At 37.9% G+C, this 27,970-nt stretch overlaps 1 protein-coding gene and 2 long non-coding RNA genes across 6 annotated transcripts; all 3 read right to left on the reverse strand.

The window, feature by feature from the left end:
* Positions 1-27,965, reverse strand: LOC103441476 (NAC domain-containing protein 4-like). 4 transcript variants are annotated; one of them, XM_070824584.1, is made up of 8 exons: positions 27,602-27,943; positions 2,091-2,359; positions 1,615-1,764; positions 1,419-1,526; positions 1,107-1,248; positions 841-983; positions 458-745; positions 1-362 (listed from the first exon to the last, which is right to left on the reverse strand). In XM_070824584.1, exons 1-8 carry the CDS (start codon positions 27,795-27,797, stop codon positions 147-149), a joined length of 1,512 nt encoding a protein of 503 aa, XP_070680685.1. In that variant the 5' UTR covers positions 27,798-27,943; the 3' UTR covers positions 1-146. The 4 variants fall into 4 exon arrangements, with proteins under 4 accessions (XP_070680685.1, XP_070680691.1, XP_028955835.1 ...); XM_070824590.1 differs by lacking the exon at positions 27,602-27,943 and adding an exon at positions 2,972-3,328; XM_029100002.2 differs by having other exon boundaries at positions 841-1,248; positions 27,602-27,965.
* On the reverse strand, positions 3,881-12,852 carry LOC139195947 (uncharacterized). The gene is made up of 5 exons (XR_011581030.1): positions 12,687-12,852; positions 12,313-12,450; positions 11,635-11,693; positions 4,893-4,951; positions 3,881-4,010 (listed from the first exon to the last, which is right to left on the reverse strand). It is a non-coding gene; the product is annotated as an uncharacterized lncRNA (long non-coding RNA).
* On the reverse strand, positions 25,291-25,796 carry LOC114823973 (uncharacterized). The gene is made up of 2 exons (XR_003772158.2): positions 25,657-25,796; positions 25,291-25,513 (listed from the first exon to the last, which is right to left on the reverse strand). It is a non-coding gene; the product is annotated as an uncharacterized lncRNA (long non-coding RNA).
* Positions 27,966-27,970: the final 5 nt, after the last annotated feature.

Genomic DNA, 27,970 nt, shown 5'->3' on the forward strand with positions numbered 1-27,970 from the left:
TGGTAGAATTCTTTCACTTGTATTGATCGAAACAAGGATTACAAAATATATAGGAGATCAGATACATTCCTGATCCTAAACTAAAGCCTACAAACAAGGAAGTCAAATACATAACAAGTAAATAACTAATTACCAATTTACAATATTTATTTAATCAATTGAGATATCTTCTTTGACAATGTCTCCCATGAAATGAAAGAACAGCCCTTCCAATTGCCGGCGGTTGTTGCATTCTGCGTCTGCTTCATACCTTTTTTGGCATTATTGCCTTGAGCCACCTCTGCTTCTTTGTTAGACTCTGTTATAGAGGTCTTCTTCGGGGGAAAATCAACAGCAGCTCGACGCTCTGCAGCTTCTTTCACCTGCATAAATAAACCAAATTAAGTTGTGGAAATAGCCTCTACAAAGAATCATTATTCATGTTCCCCGTGCTGCAGTTTTGGGTTCTCTCACTCACCTTGCTTTGCTGCTGTTTTAATTCTTTCTGTTTGCTTAGTGTTTCGAGGGCACTTGTTGGATATGTTTTTCTGCGTGTTCTTTCATTGTTATAGTAATCATTACTAAGGCCAAGCATACGACACTTTTCCCTCTCAAAAAAGTCCATACTTTGTTGTTGCTGAGTCTGCTTCATACCCTTTTCTGCATTATTGCCTTGAGCCACCTCTGCTTCTTTGTTAGACTCTGTTATAGAGGTCTTCTTCGGGGGAAAATCAACCGCAGCTCGATGCTCTGCAACTTCTTTCGCCTGCAAAAATAAACCAAATTAAGTTGTGGAAATAGCCTCTACAAAGAATCATTATTCACGTTCCCTGTGCTGCAGTTTTGGGTTCTTTCGCTCACCTTGCTTTGCTGCTGTTTTAATTCTTTCTGTTTGCTTAGTGCTTTGAGGGCACTTGTTGGATATGTTTTTCTGCGTGTTCTTTCATTGTTATAGTATTCCTCAGGGGCTAATTGAATACAGTTAATCTGAGGTAATTCTGCATCTGCATCCACAGAGGAAGCATTCTTTACGTTTAAGTCATTAACGTGTCTTGATTCACGTTGCGGCCTGCTAGTTCTTTGATGTGTACCAGAATGCTCATCATTAACTAATTGATGAAGTGTACCAGAATGTTCATCAGTGACTAATTGATTAGGTACTACATTGACAGAGGAAGCAGCCTGTTTCTGGCAAAGCTTAACACCTTCCTGTCTTCTGGGGTGGCGTGAATCAACGGGTGGCTCACTAAGCATTTGTAAACTCATTTCCTGAAAATAAAAAAAAAAATAGTCTGAAAACATGAATGTGTTTCCAAAGCCTCCAGTACCAAAAAGTTAAGCAAAGTTTTAGCGTTTGCCAGTGAAAACTACCAACACACCAAAAAAATATAGATTTTAAGCTTCTATTCTATGGGGACTGTGTTTTTTTTTTTTGTTACCTGTGCATCCTGATCCCAGTCAACAAGAAATGAATTTACCAACTCTTCTAAATTTTCATCCGAAAATGCAGATTGCATTCCATTCATTTGTTGTTGCTGAGTATGTTCCTGCATTGTGAACCATAAATAAGCAAGGTTTTAGATCAGTTTCTTTTGCACCGTCTATATATACGAAAAAGTTAATCAGCATTCTCACCTCTTCAATATCCATACGAGTTGCTAGTAGCTGTTGGTTTTCAAAATCAGATGCATTGTTGTTGTAAGTACTAGATTCACGTTCATGACAGTTTGCAGCATTCCCATTCTCACCTGATTTCTTCTTTACGCAACAGACAACTAAATCCCTCTGCACAATTAAGTTGCAAAAACCAATCATGTAATGCAGCGGCAGCAACACAAAATTAAACAATGTTCAAAACCAAAAGTCATTAAAGTTTGCAAATTTACATTAAATACCAATTTGGCTCGAAGGGGTTTCAATTTTGATCCATTCAATGACTTCAAAACCAAAACCCCTTCGAACCAAACCAAATAGGCTTCGGTTGAAAACCCCTCAAGCCTCCAGTTTACAACTTACCTCATAAAAATTGTTAAACAATGCTGCAAATTATACATCATATCGATAACATTATTCGGAAACAATAACCCCAAAAAAAGAACAAGAATGGTGACCTGATTATCATTAGGATTGGTTTTGGGGATGTAATACTCATGCATAACCCAGTCGGTCTTTTGGGAATCACGACTATGACCTCCGTAAAAAGTTAGAATCCTTTTTTCACCGATGACACTTCTTTTGTCTTCAGTCTTGACCTGTTTTCGCTCACCAGTGACCTTCCAGAAGCCTTCCTTCGTCATCCTTTCGGTCTGGTTTTTGCTGTTTTTTTTGTAAGTGCTGAAGAAGTACCATTCTTGATCATCCGACTTTATGAGTGAAAGCCCTGCATAAACACAACATTTGGTTCAAACCCAATTGCATATAAAGATTATCAGACTCATTCACTGAAAGGGGTAGCGTTTTTCGCACTGCATTTTCAGTTGTTTACACCTCAAAAATGAACATTTTATAATTTTTCCAACTCACTGAAGAGTGCAGAAATCACTGGCCTTCGTAAAATTGTCACCCAAAAAAGAAAACTTTTAATTAAGAACTGGGATTGGTAATATGTTGCATTAGGATTAAACCCAATTTCCTAAACAGTAAACAGAGATTCAAACTCATTGAACTGCAAATTGAAAAGTTTTAGTAAAATTCTCATAAAAAAATAAATAAAAAGATTGAATTTTTTAAGAACTGGGTTTGATAATAAATTACATTTGGACTAAACCCAATTGCATAAACGGAGTGTCAGACTCATTGAACTGCAAATTCAAAGATTTTACTAAAATTTTCACCAAAATTTAAAAATAAATAAATAAAATTAAGAACTGGGTTTGGTATTTAATTTACATTTGGATTAAACACAAACACCCAATGGAAAATTCAGATTATCAGACACACTGAACTAAGAAAAATAATGAAAATATAAGACCTGGGTTTTGAAAATAATTACCAGGCAAGTCCCTTGGCTCGTGGTCGCAGATATTGATTTCAGGGATGACGTCGCTGAAAACGTTATCCATTCCCTTGAGATTTATCTGCAAGTAATAGCAGATCAGCTCTTCTCCTGTGGGGCGGAATCGGAATCCCACTGGCAACACAACGTTACCTACTCTATAGAAGTGGATTCCATTGGCAGCCATCTATCTTTGATGAAGAAGAATCGGAATCTGGGTGGGTGGGTTTGTGTAGGATTAGAAACACAGGAGAAAGAGTACGGAAACAAGAGTACGGAAACTGACTTGGGTTTGATCAAAGTGTTCGGCTTTCAGTTCTTGCTTATCTGCTTAATGGAAGAAGATGTTGAACTTCTGCTTAATTATATATTTTGTCCTTTTGATCAAACCCCTCTTGGAAGTTCGTTTTCCTTTTCTGGGAAGTTTTTTTTTTTTTTGAAACTTTTCTGGGAAGTTTAGCTTTTGGAATATTTTACATTTTGGAATCTGCCCCATGTCATAAAATCTGTCAAAAGTTACGGGTCCTTCTTCTACATATTGAATTATGAACTAGAATTCTCTCTCATTCTTTTTTTATCTCCTTCCATCATCTCTTCTCACATTTTTTTATTTTATCTTTCTTTTGCTATAAAAAATTAATATAAGATGTGGACGTGACTTAATCGTGACCGTTCAATTAGAAGTGAAAGGAAGAAGAGGAAAAAAAAGAGGTGAAATAATCCTACTCCTTGAATTACAAATCCAAGAGTAATGGTATAGGTAAATTCTCTTAAAAGTGGGCTTCGAATTTTCTATCATCTCATATTTTGCATCATGTTCTATAAATTTGGCACGAGAATTGACACACCCCGTCCCGAAGGAGGGCGTGCTGACCGTCACGTGAGTGTAACGTAACCATTTACATAGTTCGGAAGCTTTAAAAAAAATAAAATACAATTACTAAGATGAAACACCCGAGGGTGAGTCATACTTTTGTGAATTCTGTCAGAACACCGCTAGATTCCTCATGGCCACCAAAGCTCTGCTAACTAGAACCTGGAGGGGCGCAAAACAAAATTGAGTGGTCAGTAAAACAAAGTTTTTCGAAAACATTTCATTTAAAACATTTCTAAACCCTTGCTGTAAAACCTGTATACTTTCCCCAAAAAGTAGTAAATAATCATATATATGTCATCAAAAGCTTAAATCACAATCCTTCAACGCTTTTTAGAAAGAATATGTCATGCCATGTCATATGCCAAAATATAATATGAATGCATCAATATAAATCAGGCGAAATAATAAATCAACCTGAGACCCTACAGTGGTCTTGTACGGCTGATTCTATAGCTCAATATCTCATCGAGCCGGAGTCACCAACTATGACATGTACGGCCCTGCCGGAGTCACCAACTGTGACCTGTACAGCACTACACTGCACATAAGTCGGAACTACCTATAGTAGTCTATATGACTAAGATGGTGAAATAATACGCTCTAGTGCTTCTCTCATTAATCATATGTGCACATAATCTAGGCTCACCTACCAGTCGGAACCCCTCTAATGGCATGTACGACTGGCATGTCAGAACCACCTCTAGTGGTCTGTACGACTAGCATCTACTTGGATCCAAGGTGAGCGTGTGATGCAGAGTGAATAACATAAGCACTAACACTATGGGTGCAGGTTATGAGCTCTCAACATAATTCACATCATCATTCATTCATATAAACCCTATAAACTCACCTGATACTCACATGTGCGTCCACATCACCAATTCACACACACACACACATATATATATATATGCATCAATATCAATTCATATAATTTTTAATATGCATCATGGCAATTGAAAACATACTTTCATATAAATTCAATTTCTGGGACAATTAATAGTATATAGGTAATACGAAAAACAAAAACTGCCCACTCACCTGGAGTTCGCCCAACAACTCCGTAGCACCACACATCAAGGCGTCAAGACGATCAGCGCCTAGAACAATAATCAAATCCAACCTTAGAATTCATATCGATGGAATATATAACTTATATAAGACACGTCACTACGTAGTTCCGTCCAGAAGATCTGCAACTCAGATTTCAAATCCATAACTTCCAGAGGTCCACAATATACCTCTAGGACATCATCCTACAATTTCATTACTATCCAACGGTCGAATCTCCGTCAATTTCGAAAAGCAAGTGACGGTTAACATTTTATTTTATGAACTTACAACTCCAATTCCGAAAGATCCGTAAATCGGATTCCGGACCCGTAAGTTCCTATAATCCTAAAATATTACGTATTACAACATATCAAAGTTTGGTGACGATCCAACGGTCGGATCGTCAATTCACATTTTTACCTAACCACGAATCTAAACGAATTTAGGTTCAATTACTCAATTTACGTCCATCAATTATCAAAACTGAACCTAAAACCGTAAACACATGTCAAGAATGACATTGACGGGCCATTGGCCACGCGCCGCCGCATGGGCCGCCGCGGGTGGCGGTCGGCCGCCCCGGCTCGCCGGAAAATCCAACTATTTCAAAAAATTATCAAAAAATACAGAATTGAAGATCTCAATGAGTAGAGAAACGTTCATACATGTGGCCAAGGCTAATTTGGCCTGGAAACACTTCGAATTCATCAAATTCCGTGCGGACCCTAGAATTGGGTGAGTTCCAATTCGACCTTCAAATCAACTCCACCGTCCAAATCAAAGCTTGGGCTTTGTTCCAGGTCTTAAAGGAATGCTAATGGTGTTAGTAATTGAAAGGAAACATTTCAAGATTTGAAGAATTTGAACAAGAAAGTCGCGGCACCCGTGTGGGTGTTCTTCGCGAAATCACCACGAAATTCATTGATTTTTGGGGTGTAATAGGAAGAGGGAAGATCATATAGGGATTTCCAAGTGTTGGTTTGAAGTAACTCCCTGGAAAAGTGAAGAAATTTCGACTAAAATGGGGTGGAAAACCCACCGGGTCGCGCGGGTCATAGGTTGAAAACCCATTTCTATTATTCTTCCTCCGCTTCTCGACCTCTCTCCTTTCCTCCTTTCCCCTTCTCTGATTGGCCATAAACTTCTCTCTCTTCTCCCTATTCGTCCAGCTTCTCTCCTTTCTCTCCCAGAGCTATCTTCTTCTTCCTTCTGGTTGGGCAGTTTCTGCCCAATCTCCTCTTCTTCTCCTTCCTCACATGTACACACACACACACACACAAAACCTTCCTTCACTTTTTATTTATTTATTTTTGTTTTCCTTTACATCCGAGCCATTCATTTAATTCTTCATTAAATCTGGGCCATCTAAATTTTAATAATAAAATTTATAAAATGCTCAAACTTCAAACTTTAAAATCTTTTTCGTTATAACTCCAAATAACGAACCGTCAACGCCCACACGTTCGTAGCGACGAGTACTACGAGGATATGTCAAGAAAACAATTCTTAGATGGCACGACACAACGATTAACCTTGAATAATGCGCATACCTCAACCGGCATTTTTGTAAAATCCTTTATTAAAACTTTAAAAATTCTTAAAATTGGGGACAGACTGTCACAATCTACCCACCTTAAAAAATTTCGTCCTCGAAATTTACACAATCTTTACAATCCATCGATATCCATAAAACAACCTGGAACACATCCCTCTCATTCGATCTTTTGTCTCCCAAGAAGTTTCTTCTGCTGAATGATTCCTCCATAAAACTTTTACCAAGTACACTGTTTTATTTCTCAGGACTTCCTATTTCTATTCCAAAATAATCATGGGTTCCTCATTATAAGCCAAATCCGGATTAATCTCCAAGGCTGAACCAGAATCATATGCGACGAATCTGCTACTTTGTAACGAATCATCAAAACATGAACTACACTATACACCTTATCCAATCCCAAGGGTACTCAAACTTGAAAGTATTTCACTGATTCCCTCAATAGTCAAAGACGGCCCGATGTACTTAGGATTTAACTTGTCTTCCATTTCGACCCGAACCGCACCTTTCCACGGCCTTATGGCGTTACTCTAGGGAATAAATTGAAAGGACCAACATACCCAAGAAGTTCAACAGATCCGTAAGCCCAAATCTCTTTTCCATAAGACAGATAAATAATTGTTGCAATTTTGGAAAGGTTACTGCTCTTCCATTGAAGAATACTGCGCTGATTTAGTAAGTCAATCAATTATCACCTCAATTTCATCACAATCATCTCGTGAACGAGGAAACTTGCACACATAATCTATATTAATATTTTTTTTCATTTCCGCTGAGGGACGGGTAGTAACTACATCAATCCAAAAGACTTATTTCTTTCCGTTTTAACTTGTTGACAGATGTTACATCTATTTATACATACAAACATTTCTCTTTTCATACCAGACCAATAGTAAAATATTCGAGTGGTATGATACATTTTAGTACCTCTAGGATGCATTGTATAAGTTGAACAATATGCAATTTCTAAAATTGCTTCCTTTAATTCCATAACATTAGGTATAAACACCTTGTTCTCTTGCATAAGCTTGCCATCTGATTCCCTAACTCTGAGGTCTTTCTTTTTCCCGCAATTCCTTGCTTTAAATAAATTCTTGAATTTCTTCGTCAAACGCTTAAGTCTCGAGTACGACCTACCAAACAGGCCTAACTTGAAAATTAGCAAGTACGTTTTCTTTTTGATCTTCCATTCCCAACTTTACTCCAGTAGATCTCAAATCCACAAGAAGATGAACATGGCAACCGTACCAAGCATTAATTCTCGCTGGGGTCTTCCTACTAAAAGCATTGGCCACAACATTTGCGCGATCGCCCTGGTCATGCAATCAAAATCACTAGGCAACACAATCCACCTCCGTTGCCTAAGATTAAGATACCTCTGAATAAATAGATATTGGATACTCTTTTGATTCGTAAAAATCTCGCATTTTTCTTCTCATAAAGACAATGTCTCCAAATCTTCAAAGCAAAGATGATAGTTGCTAATTCTAAATCATGAGTAGGGTAATTCATCTCATGAGGTTTCAATTGTCGTGAAGTGAAGCAATCACTTTATCATGTCGCATCAACACACATCCTAAACCATTCAAGGATGCATCACTGTAGACCTCATAATTACTGTTATCATCTGGGAGTGCTAAAACAAGAGTATGAGTGATATAATACCTCAGTTGCTGAAACTTTGTTCACAATTTTCATCCACTCCAACCTAACCTCTTTTCTAGTCGATCCCGCCAATGGCAAAGCAATGACTGAAAAATCCTTTACAAACGTCTATAGTAGCCTGCTAGACCAAGAAAACTCAGTACCTCAGTGACGGTTCGAGGTTGTTTCCAATTCTCCCCATTTGTCACTCATTGAGGATCTACTTGAATACCTTGTGTAGATATCACATGTCCCAAAAATGCCACTTGATTCGTCCAAAATTGACATTTGCTAAACTTAGCATACAACCGAGGTTCCCTTAAACATTTTAACACCAACTCAAAATGACTAGTATGCTTTACTTTCACTTAAGAGTAAACGAGACCTCAACTATTTCCTTGAAAACACATAGGCACCTCAAAGCTGATCAAACAATCATCAATGCACGACAATGGATAACAGTTCTTATTCGTTACCCGATTCAATTACTTAATATCCATACATATTCTTAAGGTCCCATCTTTCTTCCTTATAAACAAAGTTGGGGTTTTCCAAAGTAACGTACTAGGTTGACTGAAACCTTTATCAACCAATTCCTGCGACTGAATTTTCAATTCCTTTAACTCTGTAGGAACCAATCTATAGCATAAAGTATGTATTTGGAGACAATTCAATAGTGAACACCACATCTCTGTCTGGTGGCAATCCATGTAAATCATTCCGGAAACACATTAGAAAAACGTCTACCATTCGTACGTCATCCACAATACTAGGAGTACGATCCTGCAACACCATATGAGCTAGGTATCCTTGGCAACCTTTTGATAATAATCTCTTTGCTCTCACAACAGAAATAACGACATGCCTCACTCCACTTTGCTCAATCACAAAAGTAACCTTTGATAATCCAAGACAATGGAAAGTAACTGATTTCCCGTAGCAATCCATATTGGCATGATTATAACGTAACCAATCTGTGCTTAAAATCACATCGAAATCCACAATGTCTAACGGAATACGATTCGCTGGCATAACTACTTCTTCCACCATCACTGGACACCCTGAGTAGTCATAACCGACATAGAATGACCTACCTATTTACTTGCTTAACGAATCCAACAAATAAGTTATGGGTACTACGGTCTGCAACCCGCAATAACTATAATTCACTGTCGTCTCGATAAGTAAGCAACAATTCTTAAGGGTGCAATATTATCATTTTACTCCTCACAGGGAAAATACATATATACGCCTTGATCGTGCTCATTCATAACTTCCTTTGGCAACATCGTCAATAATAAGAATTATATCAGCCGAAGTCAGCTAGAATGACCTGTATGGCTGAGTCTGTAGCTCAACCATCCATATTAGCACATACGTCGGAGTCACATATAGTGACCTATACGACTTACTTATCAATTTTCCAAGTGATATGTCAAGGAAGACTGTTGGGTAACAACTGATCCCAGGGACAATTCATACCTCTATGTCTCATCTAACCACATGAACACCTTCACAACTTCCCACACTCTCCAAAGCCTAATATTGTACCTACGGTACAAAGATACATTTCCTCTACCAGTCACCTAGCCTCAGAAATCTGGGATCACTAGTAAATCTATCACTTCGCCTCTAACCAGTGGCACTAAAACCTCAGCTGGGAAAATTAGCTCTAGTTTCACTTCTTTTGAAGCTCTGAGCCTTCCGAGGTCTTTGATATGACGGATCTTTAACTTTATCGTCTTTATTCTGATTCTCATTCCTTTCTTATTCCTCTTTACTCTCTTATTCCTCTTTACTCTCGCTGATCATGTTCTCAGAGTCCTCAATGCTCAACAACATCTCGTAAACTCCTGGTAAAAAGTACAATGAATAGTGGTTGCCAAAGAACGCCACTTCTTCTTATTATCCAGCCAAAAACGACATAACACCTCGACCGGATTAGCAACAACATCCGAATGGAAACAAGGCAAGTCTATAAACTCTCTGTAATAATATACTGGATGAATGAACTTTTTCTTAAACAATTCTTTAAACGACTTCCAAACAGCTGTTCTTCCGATAACATCGGATAACATTCCTATCTCCATCAGAATGCAGATTCAACACTCAGAAACTAGGTAGTCATCTCGACCCACCTGTCAGGAGGAAGATTCTCTTGACTCTGCATAATCCGAAACGTCTTTTCCCAAATGATTAAGCCATCGATCTGCTCCCTAGGTTATTCATTTCCCTAAAGTGATTCAAATTTAACTTATAACCAGTCTCAAAATGTCCCTTTAGATAATAGACTGAATCACAATGGCAATAATTTCCCCCCAAACTACTATATCAGGGAAATTAGGCCCATCCGAACTACGTGACTCGCTACGAGGCGGTATGGTTTTGACAGAAGACACTAGGAAATTCTCAAGATGTCCAGAATTGCAACCTAGGCTCTGATACCAACTGACACACCCCGTCCCGAAGGAGGGCGTGCTAGCCGTCACGTGAGTGTGACGTAACCATTTACACAGTTCGGAAGCTTTAAAAAAAATACAATTACTAAGATGAAACACCCGAGGGTGAGTCCTACTTTTGTGAATTATGTCAGAACACCGTTGGATTCCTCATGGCCACCAAAGCTCTGCTAACTAGAACCCGGAGCGGCGCAAAACAAAATTGAGTGGGTCAGTAAAACAAAGTTTTTCGAAAACATTTCATTTAAAACATTTCTAACCTCTCGCTGTAAAACCCGTATACTTTCCCAGAAAAGTAGTAAATAAACATATATATGTCATCAAAAGCTCAAATCACAATCCTTCAACGCTTTTCAGAAAGAATATGTCATGCCATGTCATATGCCAAAATATAATATGAATGCATCAATATAAATCAGGCGAAATAATAAATCAACCTGAGACCCTACAGTGGTCTTGTACGGCTGATTCTATAGCTCAATATCCCATCCAGCCGGAGTCACCAACTGTGACCTGTACGGCCCTACCGAAGTCACCAACTGTGACCTGTACGGCACTACACTGCACATAAGTCGGAACTACCTATAGTAGTCTGTACGACTAAGATGGTGAAATAATACGCTCTAGTGCTTCTCTCATCAATCATATGTGCACATAATCTAAGGTCACCTACCGGTCGGAACCCTTCTAATGGCATGTACGACTAGCATGTCAAAACCACCTCTCGTGGTCTGTACGACTAACATCTACTTGGATCCAAGGTGAGCGTGTGATGCAGGGTGAATAACATAAGCACTAACACCATGGGTGCAGGTTATGAGCTCTCAACATAATTCACATCATCATTCATTCATATAAACCCTATAAACTCACTTGATACTCACATGTGCGTCCACATCACCAATTCACACACACACACACACACATATATATATATATATATGCATCAATATCAATTCATATAATTTTTAATATGCATCATGGCAATTGAAAACATACTTTCATATAAATTCAATTTCTGGGACAATTAATAGTATATAGGTAATACGAAAAACAAAAACTGCCCACTCACCTGGAGTTCGCCCAACAACTCCGTAGCACCACACATCAAGGCGTCAAGACGATCAGCGCCTAGAACAATAATCAAATCCAACCTCAGAATTCATATCGATGGAATATATAACTTATATAAGACACGTCACTACGTAGTTCGGTCCGGAAGATCTGCAACTCAGATTTCAAATCCATAACTTCTAGAGGTCCACAATATACCTCTAGGACATCATCATACAATTTTGATTACCATCCAACGGTCAAATCTCCGTCAATTTAGAAAACCAAGTGACAGTTAACATTCTATTTTATGAACTTACAACTCCAATTCCGAAAGATCCGTAAATCGAATTCCTGATCCGTAAGTTCCTATAATCCTAAAATATTACGTATTACAACATATCAAAGTTTGGTGACGATCCAACGGTCGGATCGTCAATTCACATTTTTACCTAACCACGAATCTAAACGAACTTAGGTTCAATTACTCAATTTACGTCCATCAATTATCAAAACTAAACCTAGAACCATAAACACATGCTAAGAATGACATTGGCGGGCCATTGGCCACGCGCCGCCGCACGGGCCACCGCGGGTGGCGGTCGGCCGCCCCGGCTCGCCGGAAAATCCAACTATTTCAAACAATTCTCAAAAAATACAGAATTGAAGATCTCAATGAGTAGAGTAACTTTCATACCTATGGACAAGGCCAATTTGGCCTGGAAACACTTCGAATTCATCAAATTCTGTGCGGACCCTAGAATTGGGTGAGTTCCAATTCGACCTTCAAAACAACTCCACCGTCCAAATCAAAGCTTGGGCTTTGTTCCAGGTCCTAAAGGAATGCTAATGGTGTTAGTAATTGAAAGGAAACATTTCAAGATTTGAAGAATTTGAACAAGAAAGTCGCGACACCCGTGTGGGTGTTCTTCGCGAAATCACCACGAAATTCATTGATTTTTGGGGTGTCATAGGAAGAGGGAAGATCATATAGGGTTTTCCAAGTGTTGGTTTGAAGTAACTCCCCGGAAAAGTGAAGAAATTTCGACGGAAATGGGGTGGAAAACCCACCGGGTCGCACGGGTCATGGGTTGAAAACCCATTTCTGTTATTCTTCCTCCACTTCTCGACCTCTCTCCTTTCCTCCTTTCCCCTTCTCTGATTGTCCAGAAGCTTCTCTCTCTTCTCCCTATTCGCCCAGCTTCTCTTCTTTCTCTCCCAGAGCTATCTTCTTCTTCCTTCTGGTTGGGCAGTTTCTGCCCAATCTCCTCTTCTTCTCCTTCCTCACACGTACACACACACACAAAACCTTCCTTCACTTTTTATTTATTTATTTTTGTTTTCCTTTACATCCGAGCCATTCATTTACTTCTTCATTAAATATGGGTCATCTAAATTTTAATAATAAAATTTATAAAATGCCCAAACTTCAAACTTTAAAATCTTTTTCGTTATAACTCCAAATAACGAACCGTCAATGCCCACACGTTCGTAGCGACGAGTACTACGAGGATATGTCAAGAAAAAAAATTCTTAGATGGCACGACACAACGATTAACCTCGAATAATGCGCATACCTCAACGGGCATTTTTGTAAAATCCTATATTAAAACTTTAAAAATTCTTAAAATTAGGGACAGACTGTCACAAGAATTACTATAAAATTGTAAAGTGGTAGGAAGTTTGTGGAAAGTTTTTATTTGAGAGAGTTTCTTTAGCATTTCTCACAAATCCAAAATCAAATAATAATGATAAAAATGCTAAGGAAATTTTCTTAAAGTGAGATTTTTCATGGTTCCTTTGTCACTTTAGAGTTTAACATTAATTTTTGTTTCAATATTATAAAATACTGTAAAAAAACATGAGATAACAAAGAGTTTATAGAGAATTCTACTTTTGAGAATCTCCTTATCATTTATCAATAATAGAAATGATTTGTTGGAGTAAATATGTTTTTATTTAAATATTTTAATTGCTATGTATTTGTCCGTTGTGGTTTTATATTTTAGTTTATTACAACCATTAAATGTATATAACCTAAATTGATTTTTAACCTTATCTTTTGATAAGGAGTAACCTCCTTCACTAACCTTTGAAACGTGAGAAAGCTTCTTACATTAAATAATTGGATGGAATTTGTTCTCTGAATAGAGAAGATGATCAAGTCCCCATTCATTCTTTTGTTCCGTTTTGAATATTTACTTTTTGATTTCGTCCGTTTTGGTTCTTTAAGGTTTTCAGGTCCCTGATTCTGTCAAACTTGCAACGTATACTTTATCTTTTTGCACATATACTGTACCGAAGGAATATATAGAGAAGCAATAGCGTATATATTTTTCTTAAAATTGAGTTCTAAAGCAACATATAAAAAGGGTGTGAGTTTGAAAGTTCTTTCATTGTGCAAGAAAGAACTTATTAGAGGAATAAGGTTCTGGGTTGTTTTATCCTGAGAACAACGTGATGTTTGTGAACTGCTTGCACACTTTGGGCAGAGCCGCAAAACGTCTTAAAGAGAACGACTTAGTCCACTACTCATTCCAAGAATCGTTCACCACTCAAGGTTTCTACATTTTTCGGGTAACTTTGTTCCTTTCTATTTCAGTTTACAACATGATTTCTACACTATTAATACTTGGCTACTCAAAATATAAGTAAGAGCTCCTTCTCAAGACTCTTCATTGTCGATTCATACAACTTCGTATTTATAATCATAACCGTTCATATTATAAATCAGTTTATAAAGATTAGCTCTACAAAAATTTCAATTAAAACAAGGTCATTTGGTCATGGAACAACATAAAAATAGATGGACAAATAAGGATAAAAGCATTACAAATCGTCTATCTATTTGTTACAGTTGATTGACTAAATGACCTTAGTTTTAATTTCTTTTATGCAAAGATGATTTTTACAAACTGATTTATGATATGAAGGGTTCCGATTATAAGCACGAAATTTTGTGAACCGAACAAAAAAAAATTTGAGTAGGAGTACCTACTCATTCTTGAGTACGTAGCCAAGAATTGTTTTTTCTACTCACTCATTTTTCTTTTTCATTTGCACAACTTATTGTTTTTATTCGTTGATTTTCTGTAACTTTTTTAACCTAACGATCACAAATAAGTGGGTTGTGCATGTAGCGAAAAATGATATGTTGAAATCTCCCGTAATGATTCTAGACTTTCTAATATGGAGTGATTTCTATGCATACTTTTGCACCTTCTACAGTCTCACTAATTTCTATATTTGATTCTCCTTTAGTTTGTTCAATTAGTGACTAAAAAGGAGGAGTTTGTAGGAACTGAAAATATGTGTGTGAAAATCATTTTCCTTCTTCTATACAACAACGAATGTATACATTTGAAGTCACGTGACCATCATCTCATATCCTAAAAGAGAAAGAGAACGGGTAATTTTCTAATGGTTAAACAAAACTTTGACGAATAAGTTTGAAGATAGTACTAAGAAAAATCAAGTTCAAGTTGGTCACACATTATTTCAATTCTTCAAAACTGCATTCATGTGTACACTCCTATAGTCCTCGAAGCTTCACTAATACTAATAGTTCACTCGAAAAGGGACTAAACCTTTACATTTCTCGATAACGTAAAAACGAGCCAAAATACTTAACCTTGAGAAAATGACGATATTACCTTTTAAAATGTATCGCATGCAAGTAACGTGACTTAAATGAACATAAAATGAAATAAAATAGATTCAAATCTTTATAATAGGGATGAAATTAGTAGGCTTTTTAATGAGTTTAAAGATTTATTTTATCGAAAAAATAGTTTAGAGACTTAATTTCACTTGGATAATAATCAGTGACCAAATCGACAGTTTACTGTGTATTTAAAGCTAAAATTGAGACAAAAAGTTTAGGAGGAACACATCTGAAGGTATAAAACTACAAACTTTGGCTTTGAAATAATCCTCTTCTATTTCCTCACCTTTCCGGATTCTATTGCAATGTGCCAGGGTTGGTTGGTTTTCATCTCTAATGTCATTAGACATCTCAATGTGAGATCAAATGAGATTAAATACATGAGATTCAAGGCACATAACATGATCTAGAGTGCCCTTATCCAAGTTTAATCCTTTTCTTTCCTCCCTCTTTATATAAATATATTTGAATTTTGTGATTGGAGGATGGAGATATCCAATACTTCGTCAGCAAGTCTCAAGTACTTCCTCAGCAAGTAGTCTTCTAGCACACTACAGACTACCCCACCTCACATATATATTGTACCCATTTTTCATTCACACCTTTTTGTTCCCATTTTTCACTTAATCCATGATATCATAAGTGCATAATTCATAGATGATAGGATTAATTCCACAGAATAAAGGTAGGACAATACTTCAGTTTGGGTATACATCATTCATTACCCAATACATACTGACCTATTACAATGACTCAATAATATTACAACATCTGTTCATTTAAATTCATAACCGAACACTAATTCCACTTTTTGTACTCATAACCAAACAACCAAACATTCTTTTATTAGTTTTCTCTTATCCGTGCCGTTGCAAACATGTCAATCAATAAATACAAAACCTTCCATGAAACCATTTCATGATTCGCTGTCACCTTCCTCCCCCACTGCCATGGCTGCCATGAGAAATAAGGGGACGGATTGGGGGTGGAGTCGATGGGAGAGACGAGTGGGAATGACGAAGATGATGAGGTTGGGTCGATGGGGAACAAAGGCAAAAGCTGAAGGAGGCGAGGGATTGACCAGATCTCCCATGAAGGAAGGAGAAATTTTTCAAGGAGCCGGGAACTCCACATAAGATTGATAGCTGGTGTACCCGAGCAATAAGAGATGGATGCATGACTATTAACATTTTTTCTTTAAATACATATGAACACGTAATCCAAAACCAAGAAAACTTCCGACAAACGTCAAGCATTCACCACCTCTTTCCTTTCCACCGTCGATGGCATCATTGGACCCACCCCAAATCCTGACAACATCATCGGAATAAAAAGCCTCACAGGCTTCTTCCTCTCTGAATCAGAGAAACTCTGTCAAGCTGCCGCTGACGAAGAATACCCGTCCGTCCTCGTTTTCGTCCTTGCTCCGATGGCCTTCCACTGCCCTTTTATGGAGACACCAATCAGTTGAGAAATTAAAGGAAAAATAATTGCGTTTTCTTAAAAAGTCACTGCAATCTGCTGCCATGTATTCCTCTTAAAGCCCAAAACATTCATACTATGCATAAATGCATGAATGTTTGAAATTGTGAAAAACCCAGCTAAAAAAAAAAGAAAAAAAACATTCATACTATGCATAAATGCATGAATTTTTGAAATTATTACAATCATCTATTTTAGGAGAGTTTCGAACCAAAAATATATAGAAATCCAAAACCCTATTCACTAAGATATTGAACCACATGCATTCACCAATTCATTATTATTTGTTATTTTTTAATTTTCTCATTGAATTTTGAAGAAATAGTGTGAGTTATTTTAGTATAATTTTCAGAAATAGTGAATAATTTTGTTGTAGTTCCAGAAATACTGTGAGTTATTTTGGTTCAGTTTTCAGAAATAGTGTGGGTAAATTTGTTGTAGTTCCATAATTAGTGTGGGTTATTTCGGTTCAATTTTAGAAATAGTGTGTGTTATTTTGCTATAGTTCCAGAAATAGTGTGCGTTATTTTGGTTCTGTTTGAGAAATATTGTTGGTAATTTGTTGTAGTTCTAGAAATAGTGTGTGTTATTTTGGTTCTATTTAATAAACAGTGTGGGAGGATGGGGGCCTAGTTGCAGTGGCACTAGAGCCAAGAAAACTCCCACCTCACTCAAGTTCGATTCTCCCCACCCCCAAATTTAACTAATGACAAAAAAAATAAATAAACAGTGTGGGTTATTTTGCTATCGTTCTAGAAAATGTTTATTTTGTTTAATTCTAAAAGTAGTGTAGTTATTTTGGTTCAGTTCTTAGAAATAGTGTAGGTTATTTTGATGTAGTTTCAGAAATAGTATGGGTTATTGTAGACAAAAATTAATGAAAAAGGCTTCAACATTTTAAATCTTAACCAAAAACTATCATATAACTTTATTTAATGATAAGAATAAAAGAAAAAAAAAACCTAACTAAAAACACGCATGCAATTGCACAACGTTTTTTCCTAGCTTTTGTTTGGTTTGGTGTGCTGGTGCCTTTTCCCAGCTTATGTATTTGGAGTAAATTGTAGCAATGGTCCCTCAACTTTAATCAAGTTGGAGCAATGGTCCCTCAACTTATCAAAATGTGTAGCTATAGTCATTTTCATCAATTTCGTCAAAATTTTGTCAAAATAAGTTATGTTGGAATAATCATTTATATAATTAGGGTCCCTCAACTCATCAAAGTGTGTAATTATGGTCCTTTTCATCAACTATGTCAAATTTTTTGTCAAAACGAGTTATGTTAGAATGATCATTGCTACAATTGGGTTAAAGTTAAGAGATCATTTCTCTAATTGAATTAAAGTTGAGGAACCAATGGTAATGAATTTTTAGTTGAGGGACCATAGCTGCACGTTTTGATAAGTTCAGGGACCAATGGTAATGAATTTTTAGTTGAGGGACCATTGCTCCAATTGAGTTAAAGTTAAAGGATCATAACTACAATTTACTCTATATATTTGCTTCTATGGAGATTTTTCTCCATTTAAAATATATGGCACAGCTCTTAAAAAAGAAATTGATGTGGAGTGATTGATTGCAGGAGAAAGGGGATTCATAAAAAAAATAAAAATAAAAATTGGAGAAAGGGCTGTTTTTGGGAGGAAAAAAAAACATTCTTAGAGAACTAGAGGAGTTCATTAACATAACACAAGGATACAACAACAACAACAACAAAGCCTTTTCCCACTAAGTGGGGTCGGCTATGTGAATCCTAGAACGCCATTGCGCTCGGTTTTGTGTCATGTCCTCCATTAGATCCAAGTACTCTAAGTCTTTTCTTAGGGTCTCTTCCAAAGTTTTCCTAGGTCTTCCTCTACCCCTTCGGCCTTGAACCTCTGTCCCGTAGTCACATCTTCGAACTGGAGCGTCAATAGGCCTTATTTGCACATGTCCAACCCACTCATTCCTAATCTTATCCTTTCTCGTGAGTCCACACCTCCAACGAAGCATCCTCATCTCCGCTACACCCATTTTGTGTACGTGTTGATGCTTCACCGCCCAACATTCTGTGCCATACAGCATCGCCAACCTTATTGCCATCCTATAAAATTTTGCCTTGAGCTTCAGTGGCATACGACGGTCATACAACACGCCGGATGCACTCTTCCACTTCATCCATCCCGCTTGTATTCCATATATTCTGTCTTTGATCGGCTTAGGCGAAGACCTTTAGATTCCAACACTTCTCTCCAAAGGTTAAGCTTTGCATTTACCCCTTCCTGAGTTTCATCTATTAACCCTATATCGTCTGCGTAAAGCATACACCGAGGAATAACATCTTGAATATGTCCTGTTAACTCATCCATTACCAATGCAAAAAGGTAAGGACTTAAGGATTGTTGATGCACAAAATCAGTGAGGACTTTGATACAACAGAAAGTATTAAGTTTGTGACCTTCGCTAGATTACTCCGGTCATTAGTGTGGATAAGTATGTAAAAGGATAGAGACAGGAGAGCAAACACAAGATGTATGTGGTTCACCCAGATTGGCTACGTCCATGAAGTAGAGGAGTTCTCATTAATTGTGAAGGGTTTACACAAGTACATAGGTTCCAACTCTCCTTTAGTGGGTACAAGTGAATGATTTAGTACAAATGACATTAGGAAATATTTTTGGAGAATGATCTCCTTTTATAGAAGAGAGTTTCTAGCCTTGTTCTGACATTGACCCGTGTCGTGTTATGATTGGCTTCTGATGTTGACACGTGTCGCGCTATGATTGACTTCTAATGTCGACACATGTCGCTCTGTGATTGGCCTCCTAGTTGAAGGGGAAGCTCCTCGATTGGGGACTTGCAAGATCCAAGCCGCTGAGTAATCACGAAACTTCTAAGTACCGAAGTGTGGGAAGTCTTCACTTGCCTTATCTGTCTCATAGGTAGATATGGCATCTTCTCTGGAAGTACTCTTCCTCCATCCAAGGGTGGTATCTTTAACTGGTGGAGATGCACAAGGTAATGTATCAATTTCACTTGAAGCTTACTTGTAGTTTCAGGCGTGGTCAAGCGCAATACAAACCATGTAGTAGGAGTCCCCCAAGTCGCTGAGCTAGGGAATCTGCTGAAAGAGGTGACAAATAAGGTAAGCAATCAGAGCTCCAAGCAATCAGTCACAGATCAAAAGTTTGATTTCGAGTTCCGGCTGATTATTCTCATTCTCCGTATCTTGCATGCAGCATGAAGGATAAAGAGAAGAAAAGGAAAAGAGATGATATGAGATACTTTTTCTTTTGAAGAAGTAACTTTCCACAGGCTTATTCTTGAACTGGGCTTGAGGGTTTTCTGGTTACCTCCAGAGTATAAGGCCGACTGAAGAATTTGAGGGTCAAAACAAGTCCATCAAATCTAGAGTACATTCGACCCTGCTGATATGGGATACTTTTGCTGTTGACAAAGTAGTGGAAGTATCGGCACGTGTTCTGTTACGCTTGTCTCCACATGCTTCCTTGTATCCTTCTCACTAGCCCTATATGTTCCTCAGACAGATGTGGTATCTTCTCTGGAAGCATAAGATGTTGAAGATGAGTACTCGAGAGCAATGCCAGGTAAGTAATCAGGTAAGGGGTTCCAGGCAGTCAGTTCCTGACTGGAAGCTTGATTCCAAGTGCTGACTGATTGCTTTCTTTCTCCTTGTCTTGCAGGTAAGAACAAGGTCAAAGGAAAAGACAGGGAAAAAGCATGATATGGGATACTCTTGCTTTTAACCCTGATGATATGAGATATTCTTGCTCTGCTGTAGCTTGTTTGCAGAGGTATTATCGGGGGGAAAGAAAGCTGAGTATTTCGAGAGGCTTCGTTGGGAGTGCTCTCTCAAATATGAGGAAAGGTTGAGCATTTTTGCAGGTCTGCCTGTCCGTTGAGGATGGAGGTCGACATATATAAGAGTCTCCCTAACAACAAGTAGTAATGCTATTCCTTTACCCTTCTTGGTCATAGCATTGTAGTAGGAACTGCCCGCTTCACATGTTTTAACTCTGTCAGTGCACTTTGAAAAAGTGGTATGTGGTATCTGGAAAGCTGATGTTACGTGTGAAGATTACAGACAAGCTTTATCCAAGGAGATCTGGCTCTCGAAGTTGAGCAAGTGATGCATTTTCGGTTTTCGAACAAGCGATCCTGTCGGGGATCTGGCTCTTGAGATTTGGAGAACGGCCTCTTCGATTTTTTAGAAAGCAATCCTGCTGGGAGTCTGGCTCTTAAAATTCGGAGAGCAGTATCTCTTCGATTTTTGAGAAAGTAATCATGTTGGGAGGCTGGCTCTCGAGATTCGGAAAGCGGTGCCTCTTCGAATTTGGAGCAAGCAATCTTGTTGGGAGTGTTTTCTCAAATGTGAGTGAAGGTTGGGCATTTTTGCTAGTCTACCTTGCCACGGAGCACAGAGGTTGACACACAGGGACTTTCCAATTATCCAGCAGTGGTGCTGTTCCTTTACCCTTGTGGGTAATAATATGGTAGCTAAACCTTCAAAATTTATGTGTCTAAACTTTGTTAGTGCTGTTTCTTTGCTATTCTTTTACCCTTCTTGGTCATAGCGATGTAGTGGGAGCTGCAAGCTTCACGTGTCTAAACTTTGTCAGAGATCTTTGGCAAAGTTATCTGTGGTACCCATGAGCTGATGTTGCATGTGGAAAGTGGATGATTGAACAATAAGATTCACGTGCTTTCTACTTCACCAGAAATCTTCGACAGATTGCCCGTAATTTCCGCAAAGCTAAGTGTGCATGTGACAGGTGCTGAGAAGGCTGAGAAAGCAGGTGCATCTTCGATTTCTGAGATCGGCCCTCGTGGTCTCTGAGTAGCCCAGCTTTTGAGAAAGCAAGCACCTCTTCGATTTTTTAGATCGGCCCTCGTGGTCTTTGAGCAGCCCAGCTTTTGAGAAAGGAAATGCCTCTTCGATCTCTAAGATCGGCCCTCGTGGTCTTTGAGCAGCCCAGCTTTTGAGAAAGCAAACGCCTCTTCGATTTCTGAGCAGGCGCCTCTTCGATTTCTGAAGCTCCGTCGAGTGCAGATTTTTATAGAGGTTGGCATTAAGTTCCAAAGCACACTTGAATCTCCACTAGTAGAAGCTCCATTCTTGCACTTCTAAGATCTTGATTTGTTCGACCTCTTCTCTCTTTAACACCTTTGAAAATGTCTGGCCCTTCCGACCGTCGTTTTGACTTGAACCTTAGTGAAGAGGCAACCGCGCCTTCTCCAGACAACATATGGCGCCCATCCTTCTTATCCCCTACTGGTCCTCTTACCGTTGGGGATTCCGTGATGAAGAATGATATGACCGCTGTGGTGGTGGCCAGGAACATTCTCACTCCCAAAGATAACAGACTTCTTTCCAAACGGTCTGATGAGTTGGCTATTAAGGATTCTCTGGCTCTCAGTGTTCAATGTGCAGGTTCTGTTTCGAATATGACCCAACACCTATTTGCTCGAACCCGTCAAGTTGAATCATTGGTGGCTGAAGTGATGAGTTTCAAGCAGGAGATTAGAGGGCTCAAGCATGAGAATAAACAGTTGCACAGGCTCGCACATGACTATGCTACAAACATGAAGAGGAAGTTTGACCAGGTGAAGGAATCTGATGGTCAGATTTTACTTGATCATCAGAGGTTTGTGGGTTTGTTCCAAAGGCATTTATTGCCTTCGTCTTCTAGGGCTGTACCGCGTAATGAAGCTCCAAATGATCAGCCTCCGATGCCTCTTCCTTCTAGGGTTCTGTCCAGTACTGAGGCTCCAAGTGATCACCCTCCGGTGCCTTCTCTTTCTGGGGCTCTACCGACTGCTGAGACTTCTCCTAAGCAACCTTTGTGAAGGCCCCCTCTTGTTTGTTTATTTTGACTCATGTATATGTACATATTTGTAACTTATCAGAGGTATCAATAAATAAACTTTGCTTCATTTCAACGTATTGTGTTAAATACACCAAAGCCTTCTTCACTAAGTTCTTTGAATTTTTCTTTTATTGAAGCTTGTATGTTGAAGCTTTGTGAGTGAAACATATAGGTTGAGATAGTGTTCCCTTAATTTTTTGAGTGAGGAAAACTTCTGTTGGAGACTTGAAAAATCCAAGTCACTGAGTAGGGTCGGCTATATGAATCTTAGAACGCCATTGTGCTCGGTCCTGTGTCATGTCCTCCGTTAGATCCAAGTACTCTAAGTCTTTTCTTAGAGTCTCTTCCAAAGTTTTCCTAGGTCTTCCTCTACCCCTTCGGCCCTGAACCCCTATCCCGTAGTCGCATCTTCTAACCGAAGCATCAGTAGGCCTTCTTTGCACATGTCCAAACCACCGTAACCGATTTTCTCTCAACTTTCCTACAATTTCGGCTACTCCTACTTTACCTCGGATATCCTCATTCCTAATCTTATCTTTTCTCGTGTGCCCATACATCCAACGAAACATACTCATCTCCGCTACACCCATTTTGTGTACGTGTTGATGCTTCACCACCCAACATTTTGTGCCATACAGCATCGTCGGCCTTATTGCCGTCCTATAAAATTTTCCCTTGAGCTTCAGTGGCATACAGCGGTCACACAACACGCCGGATGCACTCTTCCACTTCATCCATTCAGCTTGTATTCTATGGTTGAGATCTCTATCTAATTCTCCGTTCTTTTGCAAGATAGATCCTAAGTAGCGAAAGCAGTCGCTCTTTGGTATTTCCTGATCAACATAACACAAGGATAAGAGAAAGAAAAAAAAAATACCTAACAAAAGCGCATGCAAGCCAATGCACCTCTGTCAAACACGTGATCCTCCACTTACAAAGAAGAACAATATGAAGAAGTAGAAGATTTTTCAAACTGTCAATCAGTAATCTTTTTCCAATAAAAGGTCTATCTCTTTTCAAATCTCCTAGAAATTCAACTTTTTTTCAATCTCCAATTTCTGAACAACCAAACGGACCTCAATGTCATCTTGATTCAAGCAAATGAAGTTAAAGATCAACAAGACCTGCAATTTCAGCTCCATCTCGGTCCTTCCTCCTCACTCAAGGATTGACTATTAATTTTTTGGAATTTCAATCGCAAAGTGTTGTTTGGTTCCCGAGGAAACACATGAAGATGATTGGCAGAAATGTCGAAGTTTTTCATCTTTAATTTTCATTGTTTAATGAAGTTTTCACTTAATCGAGCTTGTTAGATTCGATTTTTCGCCTACTTCTTGTTTTGGATTACATGTTCTGTAGGTTCCATATCAGTCCTACATGCTTTCATGCACGAGAGTTCTGTTTGGCTCACGAAAATGTAGGAAAATTGTTGAGAAAATTAGGTTTTGAATCTGAAGCTTCGTATCATTTAGGATTCTCAATTATTTGAGTAAAATATGAGCTCGATTTTTATTTTTTCTTATGAATTTCGGGTTCGATCCATAATTCACAGTATCATCTAGGATTCTCAATTATTTGAGTAAAATATGAGCTCGATTTTTATTTTTTTCTTATGAATACCGGGTTCGATTTATAATTCACAGTATCTTTTGTTTGATTTGTTTGGGAATATGCTAAGAAAAATAAACTTTAAGTGTGAACCATATGAATTTCAATCACCTCCAGTTCTAATTTTTTCTTTGTTTGATTAGAAAATATAAAAAATTGAAAGAGTTCAATATAAAAAACTGGACTAAGAAAGAGACACTATTTATGAAACTATACTAAAAAAGAAACTATTTATGAAATTGTACCAATTAATATTCACTATTTATGAAATTAGACCAAGAACTAGACACTATTTATGAAACATGACAAATAATTAGGCACTATATATGAAAGACCAATAACTGTGTACCATTTATGAAAATGGATCAAGAATGAGACACTATTTATGAAACTATACCAAGTACTATACACTATTTATGGAACGGGACCCGATAACTAGACACTATTTATAAATAGTGTAGTACCGTTCAGTTTCATAAATAGTGTACTACCGTTAAGTTTTATGAACAGTGTAGTACTGTTTAGTTTTATAAACAGTGTTTGTAATGGATGCGCAGATCCCACGCGTAAGGTTTTTTTTTTAAAAAAAAATTGTATTAAAATTGTGTCATTTTCATAAACATTTAAGTTCTTTTGTCATCTTTGTTGAAATTTAAGGATTTGTCATTAAAATTTAAGTTTTTTTTCCATTAAATAAAGTTATAGCATGGTGTTTTGTTAAAATAAATTTAGTCCAAGTCTTTTTAATAAAAGTTCCCTTTCAGAAATAATATAGGTTATTTAGGTTTAGTTTATGAAATAGTGTGGGTTATTTTGTTGTAGTTTCATAAATAGTGTGAGTTATTTTGGTTCAGTTTTCCGAAATAATGTGAGTAATTTTGCTGTAATTTCAGAAATAGTGTGGGATATTGCGGTTCAATTTTGGAAATAATATTTGTTATTTTGCTGTAGTTTCAACACCTGCTAATACAATGAGAAAGTGCTCCTTTTAATGGTCGCACATTTCAGAACGTTCTCTAGTGTCAATACAGATTAGCAATACGATAAACGAAAGTTGCTTCTAATCAATCACACATTCAATTTCTGGTTTTTTTTCACTTGTTTTTTTTTACACATTTCATTGTCCAGCAAAGGGAGTGCCCAGGGAATGTGAGGTGCCCGCCCGGTCATGTCTTCTTCAGAATGTACCCCAAAATAATGCCAATCAAGCCAACTAGAAGAAGATACATAAATGGAATACCACCAGCACTCCTGTTGGCCTCGCGCCTCAAAACATCCTGCATATGATGTTTTATTAGTACTAGCACGAGTCAACAATCTCGTTTCACTTTCACCTAGATGCTTAAAGCAAAAATAGATGAATTTAAAAAAAATGAAAGCAACCACCACCAGATTGTTGTCTGTTAAAATGGATATGAACCTGTTTCATTCAAGGGAGTAAATACTGTTCGATAACTCTATAATTTGGAGTAAAAGCTTGAAGTTGCGGATAAGCTTCCCACGAGGAACTTCGAGCTCAAATCTTGACACCGTCAGGGATGTCCATGGTCTCAGAGGAGAAGATGGTCTTCATCTCCGCTGCTCAGGTTCTCTCACTCTCGCTTTGTGGCTTCGATTGGTGAGTGAGTGCGATTTGGGCGAGACCAGGGAAAAGAGTTGGAATTAACAAGATGGAAGGAAATGAAGGATTTGAGGTTATGGAGGCAGAGAGATCCAGAAAGGAAATAGAGAACTTAAACGGAGTAGACTTGCCGTCAGGGCCAAAACCAAAAATTCATTAGTTGGGCTATGTTTATTGGACTGATTAAATGTTGAACTTTGTCCTAACCATTAAATAAATCTATTACGCCAATTCTAGCTAAATTTCTTTGTCATTTAATCAAATTTAAAAAATTTATACTCTTTAAGAAAACGCATATGAATATACCTCTTTAATATATTTGGTGCCCCCAATTTTTTTGGACCCTGGACGGTCGCACTGGGCCACGGCCCGGTCCGAAAAAAGCTCTTCAATATCCATACCAGGTGCTAGTAGCTGTTGGTTTTCAAAATCAGATGCATTGTTGTTGTAAGTACTAGATTCACGTTCATGACAGTTTGCAGCATCCACATTCTCACCTGATTTCTTCTTTACGCAACAGACAACTAAATCCCTCTGCACAATTAAGTTGCAAAAACCAATCATGTAATGCAGTGGCAGCAACACAAAATTAAACAATGTTCAAAAACAAAAGTCATTGAAGTTTGCACATTTACATTAAATACCAATTTGGCTCCAAGGGTTTCAATTTCGATCCTTTCAATGGTTTCAGAACCAAAACCCCTTGGAACCAAACCAAATAGGCTTCGGTTTCACAACGAAAACCCCTCAAGCCTCCAGTTTACAACTTACCTCATAAAAATTGTTAAACAATGCTGCAAATTATACATCATATCGATAACATTATTCGGAAACAATAACCCCAAAAAAGGAACAAGAATGGTGACCTGATTATCATTAGGATTGGTTTGGGGATGTAATACTCATGCATAACCCAGTCGGTATTTTGGGGATTCCGAACACGACCTTGCTTAAAAGTTAGAATCCTTTTTTCACCAATGACACTTCTTTTGTCTTTAGTCTTGACCTGTTTTCGCTCACCAGTGACCTTCCAGAAGCCTTCCTTCGTCGCCCTTACGATCTGGTTTTTGCTGTTTTTTTTGTAAGTGCTGAACAAGTACCATTCTTGATCATCCGACTTTACGAGTGAAAGCCCTGCATAAAACACAACATTTGGTTCAAACCCAATTGCATATAAAGATTATCAGACTCATTCAACGAAAGGGGTAGCGTTTTTCGCACTGCATTTTCAGCTGTTTACACCTCAAAAATGAACATTTTATAATTTTTCCAACTCACAGAAGAGTGCAGAAATCACTGGCCTTCGTAAAATTGTCACCCAAAAAAGAAAACTTTTAATTAAGAACTGGGATTGGTAATAAGTTGCATTAGGATTAAACCCAATTTCCTAAACAGGAAACAGAGATTCAAACTCATTGAACTGCAAATTGAAAAGTTTTAGTATAATTCTCATAAAAAAAATAAATAAAAAGATTGAATTTTTTAAGAACTGGGTTTGATAATAAAGTTACATTTGGACTAAACCCAATTGCATAAACGGAGTGTCGGATTCATTGAACTGCAAATTCAAAGTTTTTACCAAAATTTTCAGCAAAATTTAAAAAACATAAAATTTAAGAACTGGGTTTGGTAATTAATTTACATTTGGATTAAACCCAAATACCCAATGGAAAATACAGATTATCAGACTCGTTGAACTAAGAAAATAATCAAAATTTAAGACCTGGAGTTTGCAAATAATTACCAGGCAAGTCCCTTGGCTCGTGGTTGCAGATATCGATTTCACTGACGACGTCGCTGACAATGTAATCCATTCCCTCGAGCTTCATCTGCAAGTAATAGTGGACCAGCTCTTCTTCTGTGGGGCGGAATCGGAATCCCACTGGCACCAATATGTCACCTGCTGATGCTCTGGTGAAGCGGCTTCCATTGGGAGCCATCTATCTTTGATGAAGGAGAATCGGAATCTGGATGAGTGCGTTTGTATAGGATTAGAAACACAGGAGAAAGAATACGGAAACTGACTCGGGCTTAATCAAAGTGTTCGGCTTTCAGTTGTTGATTTTCTGCTTAATGGAAGAAGATGTTAAACTTCTGCCTCTGCTTCTGCTTT

Source organism: Malus domestica, chromosome 01 (assembly GCF_042453785.1).
Source record: "Malus domestica chromosome 01, GDT2T_hap1".
NCBI lineage: Eukaryota > Viridiplantae > Streptophyta > Magnoliopsida > Rosales > Rosaceae > Malus > Malus domestica.